This window comes from Oenanthe melanoleuca, chromosome 2 (genome assembly GCF_029582105.1).
Source record: "Oenanthe melanoleuca isolate GR-GAL-2019-014 chromosome 2, OMel1.0, whole genome shotgun sequence".
In the NCBI taxonomy this organism is placed as follows: Eukaryota; Metazoa; Chordata; class Aves; order Passeriformes; family Muscicapidae; genus Oenanthe; species Oenanthe melanoleuca.
In genome coordinates, this window is record NC_079335.1 from 339882 (window position 1) to 356298 (window position 16417).

Sequence of the window (16417 nt, forward strand, 5' to 3'; positions counted from 1 at the left end):
CAGTCCTGTGCCATGGGGCAGCTGTGCCAATCCTGTGCCATGGGGCAGCCATGCCAATCCTGTGCTCATCAGGGCAGCCGTGCCAATCCTGTGCCCGTGGGGCAGCTGTGTCAGTTCTGTATGCATGGGGCAGCCGTGCCAATCCTGTACCCGTGGCACAGCTGTGCCAATCCTGTACCCGTGGGGCAGCTGTGCCAACCCCATCCTCACCAGGGCAGCTGTGCCAATCCTGTACCGTGGGGCAGCTGTGCCAATCCTGTGCCCGTGGGGCAGCCGTGCCAACCCTGCTCGGGGCCATGTGGGCGCGTGTTCCCCACGAGTCCCGGCGCCAGAGCCTGTCCTGGCACTGCTGGCGTGCCGGGGCGGTGCCAGGCAGGTCCCCACGGCTCCTGCTGGGAGCTCTGCCTGATTTTGGGGAGAGAAAATTCGGGCAGGGCTGTGCCAGGTGGGGGGAGTGACCCGCGCTGTGCCATGGCACAGCTGTGCCAGGCTCTGTGCCAAGGCACTGCCAGGCTGAGCTTGGATTGGGGTGCCCAAGTCACAGGACATTTGGGGGCTCTGGCTGTGCCGCTGCTCCCACTGGTGACTGTGAATCCCCTCTCCTCCTGTCCCTGTGCCGGCTGTGGGGTGTGGGGTGGCCAGGCAGGAGCTCAGGCAGCGCTGGCAGCCCCAGGAAGGTTTTGGGGTCCCCCCTGACCCCCGTTTCCCCCCTCCCCAGGCCCATGCTGATCGACATGAGCCGCGTTTACCGCCAGAGCAACCTGGAGAACCTGGACCAGGCTTTCACCGTGGCCGAGCGGGATCTGGGGGTCACCCGGCTGCTGGACCCCGAAGGTACGGCCTGGGCCGGGCTGGGGGGTCCCTCCCCACCTCGGGGTGCCCCCCTGACCCCCGCCCTCCCCGCAGACGTGGACGTGGCGCAGCCAGACGAGAAGTCCATCATCACCTACGTGTCGTCGCTGTACGACGCCATGCCCCGCGTGCCCGAGGTGCAGGACGGCGTCAAGGCCAACGTGAGTCGGGGTCTGGGGGGCTTTGGACCCCCAGAGCTCTGGGGGTCCTCCTCTGGAGCTCTGGGGATCCTCCTCTGGGGATCCTCCTCTGGGGATCCTCCTCTGGAGCTGTGGGGATCCTCCTCTGGGGCTCTGGGGATCCTCCTCTGGGGCTCTGGGGATCCTCCTCTGGGGCTCTGGGGATCCTCCTCTGGGGCTCTGGGGATCCTCCTCTGGAGCTCTGGGGATCCTCCTCTGGGGCTGTGGGGATCCTCCTCTGGGGCTCTGGGGATCCTCCTCTGGAGCTTTGGGGATCCTCCTCTGGGGCTCTGGGGATCCTCCTCTGGGGCTGTGGGGATCCTCCTCTGGAGCTCTGGGGATCCTCCTCTGGAGCTCTGGGGATCCTCCTCTGGGGCTGTGGGGATCCTCCTCTGGGGCTCTGGGGATCCTCCTCTGGGGCTGTGGGGATCCTCCTCTGGGGCTCTGGGGATCCTTCCCTGGGGCTCTGGGGATCCTCCTCTGGGGATCCTCCTCTGGGGCTCTGGGGATCCTCCTCTGGAGCTTTGGGGATCCTCCTCTGGGGCTGTGGGGATCCTCCTCTGGGGCTCTGGGGATCCTCCTCTGGGGCTGTGGGGATCCTCCTCTGGGGCTCTGGGGATCCTCCTCTGGGGCTGTGGGGATCCTCCTCTGGAGCTCTGGGGATCCTCCTCCGGGGCTCTGGGGATCCTCCTCTGGGGCTCTGGGGATCCTCCTCTGGAGCTCTGGGGATCCTCCTCTGGGGCTGTGGGGATCCTCCTCTGGGGCTGTGGGGATCCTCCTCTGGGGCTGTGGGGATCCTCCTCTGGGGCTCTGGGGATCCTCCTCTGGGGCTCTGGGGATCCTCCTCTGGGGCTCTGGGGATCCTCCTCTGGAGCTCTGGGGATCCTCCTCTGGGGCTGTGGGGATCCTCCTCTGGGGCTCTGGGGATCCTTCCCTGGGGCTGTGGGGATCCTCCTCTGGGGCTGTGGGGATCCTTCCCTGGGGCTGTGGGGATCCTCCTCTGGGGCTGTGGGGATCCTCCTCTGGAGCTCTGGGGATCCTTCCCTGGGGCTGTGGGGATCCTCCTCTGGGGCTGTGGGGATCCTCCTCTGGGGCTGTGGGGATCCTCCTCTGGGGCTCTGGGGATCCTCCTCTGGGGCTGTGGGGATCCTCCTCTGGGGCTGTGGGGATCCTCCTCTGGGGCTCTGGGGATCCTCCTCTGGGGCTGTGGGGATCCTCCTCTGGGGCTCTGGGGATCCTGCTGGTTGGGTTGTTTTAAATAAGCAAAGCAGCCGATAGTTAAAAAGGTTGTTTATTACAAAGCACGTCAGTCTCAAATGCAATAGCAAATGCAATGGCAGCAAAGCAGAAAAGCAAGAAAGGCAAAAGGCAAATGGGTAAAACCCACAAAGGCTGAAAGCAGCAACTCTCCCAACACAAACTCTTATCCAGGATTTTCCCAACAAGCTCAGACACAAACTCAGACCACCACTCCTTAACCTGTTCCAATTCCAGTTTCTGAGCACACCAGGTTACCTATAGAACTACTCATACAATCTGTCTTGTTCTATGTGAGAAATGTCAGCAATATTCTTACTAGAGCTCCGTTATGTCTCAGTCCTGCCTACAGCTGTGGGCCTGGAGCCTCCACTGCAGATATCAGTGTGTTTCACCCTTCACTAGAACTGGCTCTGCTGCTCTGGCATTTGAAATCTTTCACTCACTAAAAGCATCAGAGCTCACCCTAAAATTTATTCAATCCCTGCACTCTGATTTCTGTCTGAGCAATTCAGAGACCCCTGACTCATTGACCCCAGCAGGGGTGGGGTGTCAGCCCCTGCAGGGTCACTCAGTGTCACCCCGGGCAGGTCGCTCAGTGCCACCCCCGCGGGTCGCTCAGTGCCACCCCTGTAGGTCCCTCAGTGTCACCCCCTGCAGGGTCACTCAGTGCCACCCCTGTGGGTCACTCAGTGTCACCCCTGCAGGTCCCTCAGTGCCACCCCCTGCAGGTCACTCAGTGTCACCCCTGCAGGGTCACTCAGTGTCACCCCTGCGGGTCGCTCAGTGCCACCCCTGCAGGGTCACTAAGTGCCACCCCCGCGGGTCGCTCAGTGTCCCCTCCGTCCCCAGGAGCTGCAGCTGCGCTGGCAGGAGTACTACGAGGTGGTGACGGGGCTGCTGCAGTGGAGCCGGCAGCACTCGGCGCTCTTCGAGGAGCGGCGGCTCCCGGCCAGCTACGAGGAGATCGAGGTGAGGGCGGGGACGGGGACAGGGGCGGGGATGGCAGGGACGGGGACAGGGATGGCATGGACGGGGACAGGGATGGGCACAGAGACAGGGCTGGCATGGGACAGGGACACGGGGACAGGGACAGGGCTGGCAGGGACGGGGAGAGGGAGAGGGACAGGGACAGGGATGGACACGGGGACAGGGACAGGGATAGTATGGGACAGAGACAGTGCTGCTGGGCTGGCACGGGCACAGGGATGGACACGGGGAGGAACACTGGGATGGACACAGGGACAGAGACAGGGCTGGCATGGGACAGGGACACGGGGACAGGGACAGGGACAGTGCTGGCATGGACACAGGAATGGATGCAGGGACAGTGCTGGCATTGGCACAGGGATGGACACAGGGATGGACACAGGGATGGACACAGGGACCGTGCTGCTGGCTGGGGATGGACATAGGGATGGACACTGGGATGGACACAGGGATGGACACAGGGACGGTGCTGCTGTCCTGGCACAGGGATGGACACGGGGATGGACACAGGGATGGACACTGGGATGGACACAGGGATGGACACAGGGACCGTGCTGCTGGCTGGGGATGGACATAGGGATGGACACAGGGATGGACACAGGGATGGACACAGGGACGGTGCTGCTGTCCTGGCACAGGGATGGACACGGGGATGGACACAGGGATGGACACTGGGATGGGCACAGGGATGGACACAGGGATGGACACAGGGATGGACACGGGGATGGACACAGGGATGGACACAGGGACGGTGCTGCCAGCCTGGCACAGGGATGGACACGGGGATGGACACAGGGATGGACACTGGGATGGGCACAGGGATGGACACAGGGATGGACACAGGGATGGACACGGGGATGGACACTGGGATGGACACAGGGACGGTGCTGCTGTCCTGGCACAGGGATGGACACAGGGACGGGCACAGGGACGGTGCTGCCAGCCTGGCACAGGGATGGACACTGGGATGGACACAGGGATGGACACAGGGATGGACACGGGGATGGACACAGGGATGGACACAGGGACGGTGCTGCCAGCCTGGCACAGGGATGGACACGGGGATGGACACAGGGATGGACACTGGGATGGGCACAGGGATGGACACAGGGATGGAACAGGGATGGACACAGGGATGGACACAGGGATGGACACGGGGATGGACACAGGGATGGACACAGGGACGGTGCTGCCAGCCTGGCACAGGGATGGACACGGGGATGGACACAGGGATGGACACTGGGATGGGCACAGGGATGACACAGGGATGGACACAGGGATGACACTGGGATGGGCACAGGGATGGACACAGGGATGGACACAGGGATGGACACAGGGATGGACACGGGGATGGACACAGGGATGGACACAGGGACGGTGCTGCCAGCCTGGCACAGGGATGGACACGGGGATGGACACAGGGATGGACACTGGGATGGGCACAGGGATGGACACAGGGATGGACACAGGGATGGACACGGGGATGGACACTGGGATGGACACAGGGACGGTGCTGCTGTCCTGGCACAGGGATGGACACAGGGACGGGCACAGGGACGGTGCTGCCAGCCTGGCACAGGGATGGACACTGGGATGGACACAGGGATGGACACAGGGATGGACACAGGGACGGGCACAGGGATGGACACAGGGATGGACACGGGGATGGACACGGGGATGGACACAGGGATGGACACAAGGACGGTGCTGCCAGCCTGGCACAGGGATGGACACTGGGATGGACACAGGGACGGTGCTGCTGTCCTGGCACAGGGATGGACACAGGGACGGGCACAGGGATGGACACAGGGATGGACACTGGGATGGACACTGGGATGGACACAGGGACGGGCACAGGGACGGGCACAGGGACGGTGCTGCCAGCCTGGCACGGGCACACCCCACCCCCCGTGGTCTCTGCGGGCTCCGGGGGCTCCCGGCCGTGCCAGAGCCGGGGTCCCGCTCGGGGCCGTGACTCACCGCGCCCGGCTGTGCCGTGACTCACCGCTGGCACACCCGGCACGGCCACTTCCTTCCCTCCGGCCCGCACGCATGGAAAATGGAAAATAATGGAAAATCGCGGGGGGGGGCGGGGGCGTGGGGAGGGGGCAGCAGCGGCTTTGGGGGGGGGGTCCCCGCTCAGCTGCGCCCCCCACCCGCAGATCCTGTGGCGCCAGTTCCTCAAGTTCAAGGAGACGGAGCTGCCGGCTCGGGAGGCCGACAAGAACCGCTCCAAAGCCATTTTCCAGGCGCTGGAGGTACCGGGGACGGGCCGGGTCTGGGGAGGGGTCCTGGGGGGTCCTGGCGGGGTTTGGGGTCCCAAAGGGGCCCGGAGGGGGAGACCCTGCGGCTCTCGGGGGTCCTGAGCGGCCGGGGGGCTGGAGAAGGTGGAGATGATAATCCTGGGGGGCTCTGGGGGGTCCCAGGGGCTGGGGGGTGTCAGGGGTTTTGGGGGTGTGGGGCGGGTCCCGGAGGTCCCGGGGCAGGGCCAGGCGCACCCCCAAGGGCAGTGTGTGGTTTTTGGGGTGTGAAGGTGCCCCCCACGTCCAGAGGGGTGCCGGGGGTCCTGGGGCAGTGCTGGGGGTCCCGAGGCAGGGCCAGGCGCACCCCCCAGGCACTGTGTGATTTTGGGGGCGCACAGGGCGCGGTGCAGTCGGGACAGCTGAAGGTGTGGGGCGGGTCCCGGGGGTCCCGGGGCAGTGCTGGGGGTCCTGGGGCGGGTCCCGGGGGTCCCGAGGCCCCCTCGCAGACCATTGTGTGATTTGGGGGCGCACAGGGCGCGGTGCAGTCGGGACAGCTGAAGGTGCCCCCCGGGTACCACCCGCTGGACGTGGAGAAGGAGTGGGGGCGGCTGCACGTGGCCGTGCTGGAGCGGGAGAAGCTGCTGCGGGCGGAGTTCGAGAGGCGAGTCTGGGGGGGCCGGGCAGGGCCGGGCTGGCACCCGAACCCCCCTCCCGCTGCCAAACCGCGGGGCTGGGCCGGGCGGGGTGTCCGGGCCCCCCCGAGGGGGAACCGCAGCGCTCTGAGTCACCGGCCCGGCCGGGAGAGTCTGGGGAGCGGCACGGAACGGATCGGAACGGAACGGCACGGGAGGGACGGGGGGATCCGAGACAGCGGGGATGGGATGGGATCTATGGGATGGGATCTATGGGATGGGATATTGGGATGGGATGGGATGAGAACTGGGATGGGGGTGGGCGGGATCGGGAATGGGGAGGCGGCCGGGATGGGGTTTGAAATGGGATGGGAGGGATTTGGAACGGGATAGGGGGCGGGATGGGAGTTGAAACGGGATGGGATGGAATCGGGATTGAGGGTGGAAGTGGGATGGGGGGGCAGGATGGGGCTTGAAACGGGATGTGGGGGGAATTGGGATTGAGGTTGGATGTGGGGTGGGAGGCGGGATGGGAATGGGGGTGGGGAGGGGAAATTGGGAGTGGGATGGGGAGCGGGACAGGGACAGGGTCAGGGACAGGGACACAGCACGGGACAGGGTCAGGGACAGGGACCCGGATTTAGCACGGGACAGGGACCAGGACAGTGCTCGCCCAGCACGGCCCCTCACCCAGGAGCTGACCTGTCCCCTGTCCCTGTCCCCTGTCCCTGTCCCCGCCCCGCCCCGCAGGCTGGAGCGGCTGCAGCGCGTGGTCACCAAGCTGCAGATGGAGTCGGGGCTGTGCGAGGAGCAGCTGAACCAGGCGGATGCGCTGCTGCAGGCGGTGGGTGGCGCCGGGGTGGGGCTGGGATGGCACCGGGGTGGGGCTGGGGTGGCACCGGGGTGGGGCTGGGGTGAGGCTGGGATGGGGCTGGGATGGCACCGGGGTGGGGCTGGGGTGGCACCGGGGTGACACCGGGATGGCACCGGCCCCGCGCTGCCCTTCCCTAGCCCTGTCCCTACTGTCCCCCTGTCCCTGTTCCTATGTCCCCGTGTCCCTGTCCCCAGTGTCCCCATGTCCCTGTCCCCAGTCCTCCTGTCCCCATGTCCCTGTCCCCCTGTCCCTATGTCCTCATGTCCCTGTCCCTCTGTCCCCTGTCCACCTGTCCCTATGTCCCATGTCCCCGTCCCCGTCCCATGTCCCTTGTCCCCATCCCACATCCTTGTCCCTGTCCCCTGTCCTCCTGTCCCCATGTCCCTGTCCCCCTGTCCCCATGTCCCCATGTCCCCTGTCCCCCTGTCCCCGTCCCCATGTCCCCATGTCCCTGTCCCTGTCCCCTGTCCCCTGTCCCCCTGTCCCTGTCCCCTGTCCCCTGTCCCTGTCCCCATGTCCCTGTCCCCTGTCCCTGTCCCCGTCCCACGTCCCTGTCCCTGTCCCCGTCCCACGTCCCTGTCGGTGTCCCTGTCCCCCTGTCCCTATGTCCGCTGTCCCTGTCCCCGTCCCACGTCCCTGTCGGTGTCCCCAGGACATCCGGCTGCTGGCGGCAGGGAAGGCTCCCCAGAAGGCGGCGGAGGTGGAGCGGGACCTGGACAAGGCGGACGCCATGATCCGGCTGCTGTTCAACGACGTGCAGAGCCTCAAGGACGGGCGGCACCCGCAGGGCGAGCAGATGTACCGCCGGTAGGGGCGGGGTCCCGCGTGCCCCCAAAGCCCCCCGTGTCCCCCTGTGCCCCCAAAGCCCCCCGTGTCCCCCTGCGCCCCCCAAAGCCCCTCCTGTCCTTCCCTGTGCCCCCCAAAGCCCCCCGTGTCCCCTCCAAAGCCCTTCATTGCCCCCCAAAACCCCCCGTGCCCCCTGCCCCCGTGCCCCCCGTGCCCCCAAATCCCCCCGTGCCCCCTATGCGCCCCCATGCCCCCAAAGCCCCCCGTGTCCCCCGTGCCCCCCATACCCCCCAAAGCCCCCCGTGCCCCCAAAGCCCCCCGTGCCCCCCATACCCCCCAAAGCCCCCCGTGCCCCCTATGCGCCCCCGTGCCCCCAAAGCCCCCCGTGTCCCCCGTGCCCCCCGTGCCCCCTATGCGCCCCCATGCCCCCCGTGCCCCCCATGCCCCCCGTCCCCCCCGCGCCCCCGCGCCCCCGCCCCCTGACCGCCCCTCCCGCAGCGTGTACCGGCTGCACGAGCGCCTGGTGTCCATCCGCACCGAGTTCAACCTGCGCCTCAAGTCGGGGGCGCCGGTGACGGCGACAGCGGCGACAGCGACAGCGACAGCGACAGCGACGTTGGGGCAGCGGCGGGCGGAGCCGGACGAGGCCCCGCTGCGGTACCTGCAGGAGCTGCTGGCCTGGGTGGACGAGAACCAGCGGCGAGTGGCCGCGGGCGAGTGGGGCGCGGACCTGCCCAGCGTGGAGACGCAGCTGGGCGCGCACCGCGGGCTGCACCGCGCCGTGGAGGAGTTCCGGAGCAAGGTGGAGCGGGCGCGGGCCGACGAGGTGAGGGGGACCCCGGGGTGGGGGGGGACCCCGGGGAACGGGGGGGACCCCGGGGGATGGGGGGGACCCCGGGGTGGGGGGAGAGACCCCGGGGGATGGAGGGGAGGGGAGACAGAGAAACTGGGGAATGGGGGGGAGAGAGACCCCTGGGAATGGGGGGGAGGGGGTGAGCACCTGGGGCTGGGGGTGACCAGGTGAGACCCCTGGGTTTTGGGGACCCCCTGGTGCTGGGAAACCCCTGGCTCTGGGAATCCCCTGGCTCTGGGGGTGATGAGGTGAGACCCCTGGGTTTTGGGGATCACCTGGTTCTGGGGCTGACAAGATGAGACCCCCTGGATTCTGGGGACCCTCTACTGCTGGGGGTGACAGGGTGAGACCCCTGGGTTCTGGGGAGCCCCTGGTGCTGGGGGTGACAGGGTGAGACCCCTGGGTTCTGGGGACCCCCTGGATTCTGGGGACCCCGTGGGTTCTGGGGACCCCCTGGTCCTGGCCCCCTCTCCCGGGGGTCCTCTGGGGCTGTTCCCACTCTGCTCCAGGGTGTCCCCCCGTGCTGCCCCTCCCCCGCTCCCCATTTCCCGCGGGGCTCCCTCTGCTCTGTCCCACCCTGGCCCCCCCTCGTTCTGCTCTGGGGGTCCCCAGGGCTCCCCCCCTCTGCTCCTGGGGCTGTGGGAGGGTGGGGGGGGGGGTGGTTTGGGGACAGTTTGCCCCCCACAGCCCCCCCTTGCCCCCCTCCCCCGCTGTGCCCTTGCTCTGGGTGCCCCCAGGGAACCCCCCTCGTGGGGGGCAGGGGCGGCTGGGGGCTCCCGGCGCTGACGGGGGTGTCTGGGGGTCCCCCAGAGCCAGCTGGGCCCCGGCCCCGTGGGTGCGTACCGGGAGGGACTGGGCAGGCTGGAGCTGCAGTACGCCAAGCTGCTGGTGAGACTGGGAACGGGGCTGGGGGGAGGGGGAACGGGGCTGGGGGGAGGGGGAACGGGGCTGGGGGGAAATGGGGCTGGGGGCTGGGGGGCGTGGGGGAATGGGGCTGGGGGCTGGGGGCTGGGGGGCGTGGGGGGAGGGGTGTGTGATTGAGGGGTCTGGCAGGGGGTGACATGGGAGGGACCTGCTGGAGGGGGGAGGGTGTGACAGGAGGGGGGTGCAGTGCTGGAGGGGTGGGCGTGGGGGGGATGTGGGGAGGAGGATGGGGGGGCACAGGGGATGAGCCTGTGGGGTGTGGAGCTGAGGGTTTGGGCTGTGGGGGCTGTGGGGAGAAGAATGTGGGGGCTCTGGGGTGAGGGTTTGGGCTATGGGGGCTCTGGGGTGAGGGTTTGGGCTCTGTCTGTGGGTTGAGGGTTTGGGCCATGGGGGCTCTGGGTGAGGGTTTGGGCTCTGTGGGGTGATGGTGTGGGGTCTGTGGGGCTGGGGGCTCTGGGTGAGGGTTTGGGCTGTGTCTGTGGGTTTGGGGGCTCTGGGTGAGGGTTTGGGCTCTGTCTGTGGGGTGAGGGGTCTGTGGGGCTGGGGGATCTAGGTGAGGGTTTGGGCTCTGTCTGTGGGTTTGGGGGCTCTGGGGTGAGGGTTTGGGCTCTGTGGGGTGATGGTGTGGGGTCTGTTGGGCTGGGGGCTCTGGGTGAGGGTTTGGGGTCTGTGGGTTTGGGGGCTCTGGGGTGAGGGTTTGGGCTCTGTCTGTGGGGTGTGGGGTCTGTTGGGCTGGGGGCTCTGGGTGAGGGTTTGGGGTCCGTGGGTTTGGGGGCTCTGGGTGAGCCTGTGGGCTCTGTCCGGGGTGAGCCCCCATCACCCCATCCCGTCCCCAGAACTCGTCCAAGGCGCGGCTGCTGCACCTGGAGAGCCTGCACGGCTTCGTCAGCGCCGCCACCAAGGAGCTGCTGTGGCTGAGCGAGCGCGAGGAGGAGGAGCTGGGCTTCGACTGGAGCCACAACAACCCCGCCATGGCCGCCAAGAAGGACAGCTACTCGGTGAGGGACACGGGGACACGGGGGGGACACGGGGAGTGACACCGGGACACGGGGGAGGGGGATGGACACGGGGATGGAAATGGACACAGCATGGGTACAGGGATGGACACGGGGGGACACAGGGGGGACACGGGGGGGACACAACACGGACAGAGAGATGGGCATGGGGATGGACAAGGGGGTGGACACGGGGGGGACACGGGATGGACACGGGAAGGGACATGGGGAGGGACACAGGGTTGGGGATGGACATGGGATGGACATGGGGATGGACACAAGGATGGACACAGGGATGGACATGGGGATGGACGCAACATGGACACCGCACGGGCATAGGGATGGACATGGACATGGGGATGGGCATGGGGATGGACACGGGGATGGACACGGGGATGGACACGGGGATGGGCAGACACAGCTGCTCCAGTGGACACACCCATGGACACACACACCTACCTGTGCCCTCCCACCCTCCCCTCTCCCCTGTGCCCCCTCCCTGTGCCCCCTCCCCTCTCCCCTGTGCCCCCTCCACTCTCCCCTGTGCCCCCTCCCCTCTCCCCTGTGCCCCCTCCCCTCTCCCCCGTGCCCCCTCCCTGTGCCCCCTCCCCTCTCCCTGTGCCCCCTCCCCTCTCCCCCGTGCCCCCTCCCCTCTCCCTGTGCCCCCTCCCCGTGCCCCCAGGCGCTGATGCGGGAGCTGGAGCTGCGCGAGCGCCGCATGCAGGATCTGCGCAGCTCCGGGGAGCGGCTGCTGCGGGAGGAGCACCCGGGGGCGCAGACCCTGGAGGTGGGGCCGGGGGGGCTGGGGGGCTGAGAGGGGTGGGGGGCTGCGGGGATGGGGGGTGGGGGGGCTGGGGGGGCTGAGGGCTCTGGGGGTCTCGGTGACCCTGAAGGGGCTGGGACAGTCCGAGGGGCGCCCCGGGGTGCTGGGGGCTGGGGAGGGGGGTCGGGAGGGGCTGGGAATGGGGGAGGGGGCACTGGTGGGGCTGCCTGTACCTGTGCAGGTGTGGGTCAGGTGTGGGCACAGGTGAGGGGGTGCACACACCTGTACCTGTGCAGGTGAGGGTGTAGGTGAGGTTGTGTGCACACCCCATACCTGTTCAGGTGTGGATGCAGGTGAGGGTGCAGGTGAGGGCACAGATGAGGGTGTGCACACCCGTCTGTACCTGTTCAGGTGAGGTGAGGGTGCAGGTGAGGGTGCAGGTGAGGGTGTGCACACACCTGTACCTGCCCAGGTGAGGGTGTAGTTGAGGGTGTGTGCACACCCGTACCTGTTCAGGTGTGGATCAGGTGCAGGCACAGGTGAGGGTGCACACCCCCTACCTGCCCAGGTGAAGCTGTAGGTGAGGGTCAGGTGAGGGTGGGTGCACACCCTGTACCTGCCCAGGTGAGGCTGCAGGTGAGGGCGAAGTGAGGGTCAGGTGAGAGAGTGCACATACCCCTACCTGCTCAGGTGAGGGCAGAGGTGCGTGCCCAGGTGAGAGCACAGGTGAGAGCACAGGTGAGGGCGCAGGTGAGAGCACAGGTGAGGGCGCAGGTGAGAGCACAGGTGAGGGCAGAGGTGCATGCCCAGGTGCGTGCACAGGTGAGAGCACAGGTGTGTGCACAGGTGAGAGCACAGGTGAGGGCACAGGTGCGTGCCCAGGTGTGTGCACAGGTGTGTGCACAGGTGAGGGCACAGGTGCGTGTCCAGGTGTGTGCACAGGTGTGTGCACAGGTGCGTGCCCAGGTGCGTGCACAGGTGAGGGCACAGGTGAGGGCTCAGGTGAGAGCACAGGTGCGTGCCCAGGTGTGTGCACAGGTGAGAGCACAGGTGTGTGCACAGGTGTGTGCACAGGTGAGGGCACAGGTGAGGGCACAGGTGTTTGCCCAGGCGTGTGCCCAGGTGCGTGCCCAGGTGCGTGCCCAGGTGAGGGCACAGGTGAGGGCACAGGTGTGTGCACAGGTGAGGGCACAGGTGTGTGCACAGGTGTGTGCACAGGTGTGTGCCCAGGTGAGGGCACAGGTGCATGCCCAGGTGAGGGCACAGGTGAGGGCACAGGTGTGTGCACAGGTGAGGGCACAGGTGTGTGCACAGGTGAGGGCACAGGTGAGGGCACAGGTGTGTGCACAGGTGTGTGCACAGGTGAGGGCACAGGTGCGTGCCCAGGTGCGTGCACAGGTGAGAGCACAGGTGAGGGCGCAGGTGAGAGCACAGGTGAGGGCACAGGTGTGTGCACAGGTGAGGGCACAGGTGTGTGCACAGGTGTGTGCACAGGTGAGAGCACAGGTGCGTGCACAGGTGTGTGCACAGGTGTGGATCAGGTTCGTGCCCAGGTGCGTGCCCAGGTGCCCACCCCCACCTGCCCAGGTGCCGCCCCAGCCCACCTGTCCCCTCCTGTCCCAGGCGTTCCTGGCGGCGCTGCAGACGCAGTGGAGCTGGATGCTGCAGCTCTGCTGCTGCGTGGAGACGCACCTGAGGGAGAACACCGCCTACTTCCAGGTGAGGGGGGGACCCCCGACCCCTGAGACCCCCTGCTGACCCACTGACCCCCTGCTGACCCCTGCTGACCCCTGACCCCGCACTGACCCCGCACTGACCCCTGGACACCCACCCATACTGACCCCCTGCTGACCCCTGACGCCCCCCACAGTGACCCCTGAGACCCCTGACACACCCTGCTGACCCCTGACCCCTACAATGACCCCTGACCCCCTGCTGACCCCCCCACTGCCCCCCTGACCTCCCCATTCTGACCCCGCTGACCCCCCCACTGACCCCTGACCCCCACAATGACCCCTGATCCCCCTGCTGACCCCTGGGACTCTTTGGCCCCCCTGCTGACCCCCAGAGTGACCCCTGACCCCGCAATGACCCCTGACCCCCACTGCCCCGCTGACCCCCCTGCTGACCTCTGGGACCTTTTGGCCCCCCTGCTGACCCCCCCATACTGACCCCCTGACCCCCTGCTGACCCCCGTTCTGCCCCTCTGACCCCCATGCTGACCCCCTGACCCCCTGCTGACCCCCACTGACCACTGACCCCTGACCGCCCTGCTGACCCCCCACTGACCCCTGACCCCCTGACCCCCCACTGACCCCTGACCCCCTGACCCCCCCGCTGACCCCTGCCCCCCGTTCTGCCCCCCTGACCCCCCGCTGACCCCCCTGCTGCCCCCTGACCCCCCCTGACCCCGCACTGACCCCCTGACCCCCCGCTGACCCCTGCCCCCGTTCTGCCCCCTGCTGACCCCTGGCCCCCACTGCCCCCCGACCCCCCGCTGACCCCTGACCCCCCATACTGACCCCCTGACCCCCCGCTGACCCCTGCCCCCGTTCTGCCCCCTGCTGACCCCTGACCCCCCTGCTGACCCCCCACTGACCCCCTGACCCCCTGCTGCCCCCTGACCCCCCCTGACCCCCGCTGACCCCCGTTCTGCCCCTGCCCGCAGTTCTTCTCGGAGGTGGGGGCGCTGCAGCAGCAGCTGCGCCGCACGGACGAGTCGATGCGCAGGAAGTTCAGCTGCGACCGCGGCACCACGGCCACGCGCCTGGAGGACCTGCTGCAGGACCTGGGGGTGAGGGACCCGGGGGGACCCGGGGGGACAGCACCGTGACACCCACAGTGACCCCACTGAGACAGCACCGTGACACCCAGAGCCCACTGAGACCCCAGAGTGACCCCCAGACCCCGGGGTGACAGCACAGTGACACCCAGACCCCACTGAGACACCACAGTGACACCCAGACCCAACAGTGACACCGCTGCGACCCCCGGGAGGGGGCACCCTGGGGGGACCTCACTGTGACCCCACTGTGACACCCAGACCCCACTGAGACCCCAGAGTGACCCCAGAGTGACACTACTGTGACCCCCGGGAGGGGGGACCCCGGGAGACCCCACTGTGACCCTCAGAGTGACCCCCAGAGTGACCCCACTGTGACCTACAGGCCCCACAGTGACCCCTAGAACCTGGAGGGACCCCCACAGTGACCCCCAGAGTGACCCTCAAACCCGGGGAGACCCCCAGAATGACCCCCAGAATGTGAGGGAACCCCCAGAGTGACCCCCAAACCCGGGGGGAGCCCCACAGTGACCCCCAGAACGTGAGGGAACCCCCACAGTGACCCCCAGAGAGTGGGGGGACCCCCACAGTGACCCCCCAGACCCCCCAGGGAACCCCCACAGTGACGACCAGACGCCCAGGGGACCCCCACAGTGACCCCAGAGTGACCCCCAGACCCCACAGTGACCCCCAGACCCCCAGGGGACCCCCACAGTGACCCCCAGACCCCACAGTGACCTCACAGTGACCCCCAGACTCCACAGTGACCCCCAGAACCCGAGGGAACCCCCAGAGTGATCCCCAGGCCCCACAGTGACCCCTAGAGTGACCCTCAAACCCGGGGGGACCCCCAGAACGACCCCCAGAATGTGAGGGAACCCCCACAGTGACCCCCAGACCCCCAGGGAACCCCCACAGTGACCCCCAGACCCCAGAGTGACCCCCACAGTGACCCCCAGACCCCCAGGGGACCCCCAGAGTGACCCCCAGAGTGACCCCCAGACCCCCAGGGAACCCCCAGAGTGACCCCCAGACCCCACAGTGACCCCCACAGTGACCCCCAGACCCGCTCCCTCCCCTCCCCACTCCCCTGGGACCCCCCTGCCCCCCGTGCTGAGGCCCCCCCGCCCCCCAGGAGCAGAAGGAGCAGCTGGCGGATCTGGGGGCGCAGCTGGGGGCTCTGTCCCGCCGGGCCGGGGGCGTCGTGCAGCTGAAACCGCGGAGCCCCGAGACCCCCCTGCAGGGGCGGCCCCCCCTGCGGGCCGTGTGCGACTACAGGCAGATGGAGGTGGGGATTTGGGGGGCTCGGGGGGTTTGGGGGGCTGTGGGGGGGCTATGGGGGTTTGGGGGGGCTCGAGGGGTTTGGGGGCCACGAGGGATTTGGGGGGCTCTGCAGGGCCGTGTGCGACTACAGGCAGATGGAGGTGGGGATTTGGGGGGGCTCGGGGGGGGCTCAGGGGGTTTGGGGGTTTTAGGGGGCTCAGGGGGTCTGGGGGGCTCAGGGGGTTTGGGGGGGCTCTGGGAATGTGGGAGGCGCTGGGGATTTGGGGGACTCTGGGGATCTGGGGAGATTGGGGAACGTGGGGGGCTTAGGGAGTGTTGGGGGGCTCTGGGGAATGTGGGGGGCTCGGGGGGTTTGGAGGCGCTCTGCGGAGTTTGGGGGGACCCTGCGGATTACAGGAGGTCCTTGGGGATTACCCTGGGCAGTGTGGGGGGGACACTGGGGATTTGGGGGATCACGGAGGGTTTGGGGTGTCCCTGTTGAATTCCGGGGGTCTCTGGGGATTCCGAGGTGTCCCAGAGGATTTGGGGGTGCGCACACCTGACCCCCCTGTCCCCCCCAGGTGACCGTGCACAAGAACGAGCCCTGGGCTCTGCTGAGCCACTCGCAGGGGGGACACTGGGGATCGGGGGACACTGGGGATCGGGGGACACTGGGGATTGGGGGACACTGGGGATTGTGGGGACACTGGGGATTTGGGGACACTGGAGATTGGGGGACACTGGGGATTGGGGGACACTGGGGATTGTGGGGACACTGGGGATTGGGGGACACTGGGGATTGTGGGGACACTGGGGATTGGGGGACACTGGGGATTTGGGGACACTGGGGATTTCAGGGTGTCTCTGGGTATTCTGGGGTGTCCCTGGTGATTTTGGGGGCGCACAGGTGGGTTTGGGGGCGCACAGGTGACCCCCCTGTCCCCCCCAGGTGACCGTGCACAAGAACGAGCCCTGGGCTCTGCTCAGCTGGGGGGGACACTGGGATTGTGGGGACACTGGGGAT

At 67.7% G+C, this 16417-nt stretch overlaps 1 protein-coding gene across 18 annotated transcripts in view; it reads left to right on the forward strand.

Moving 5' to 3' along the window:
- PLEC (plectin) overlaps positions 1–16417 on the forward strand; it is a 79771-nt gene that overhangs the window by 38643 nt on the left and 24711 nt on the right. For 17 of the 18 annotated variants that reach the window (XM_056485785.1, XM_056485786.1, XM_056485801.1 and 14 more), the window contains 14 exons: positions 719–834; positions 907–1013; positions 3141–3260; positions 5441–5536; positions 6055–6182; positions 6904–6997; positions 7680–7834; positions 8312–8639; positions 9477–9554; positions 10427–10588; positions 11268–11372; positions 12972–13067; positions 14017–14142; positions 15266–15418. In XM_056485785.1, the coding sequence (XP_056341760.1) occupies positions 719–834; positions 907–1013; positions 3141–3260; positions 5441–5536; positions 6055–6182; positions 6904–6997; positions 7680–7834; positions 8312–8639; positions 9477–9554; positions 10427–10588; positions 11268–11372; positions 12972–13067; positions 14017–14142; positions 15266–15418 (1864 nt within the window). Of the gene's footprint in view, positions 1–718; positions 835–906; positions 1014–3140; positions 3261–5440; positions 5537–6054; positions 6183–6903; positions 6998–7679; positions 7835–8311; positions 8640–9476; positions 9555–10426; positions 10589–11267; positions 11373–12971; positions 13068–14016; positions 14143–15265; positions 15419–15531; positions 15555–16417 lie in introns of those variants that run through there. The other variant, XM_056485800.1, reaches the window with a different exon arrangement.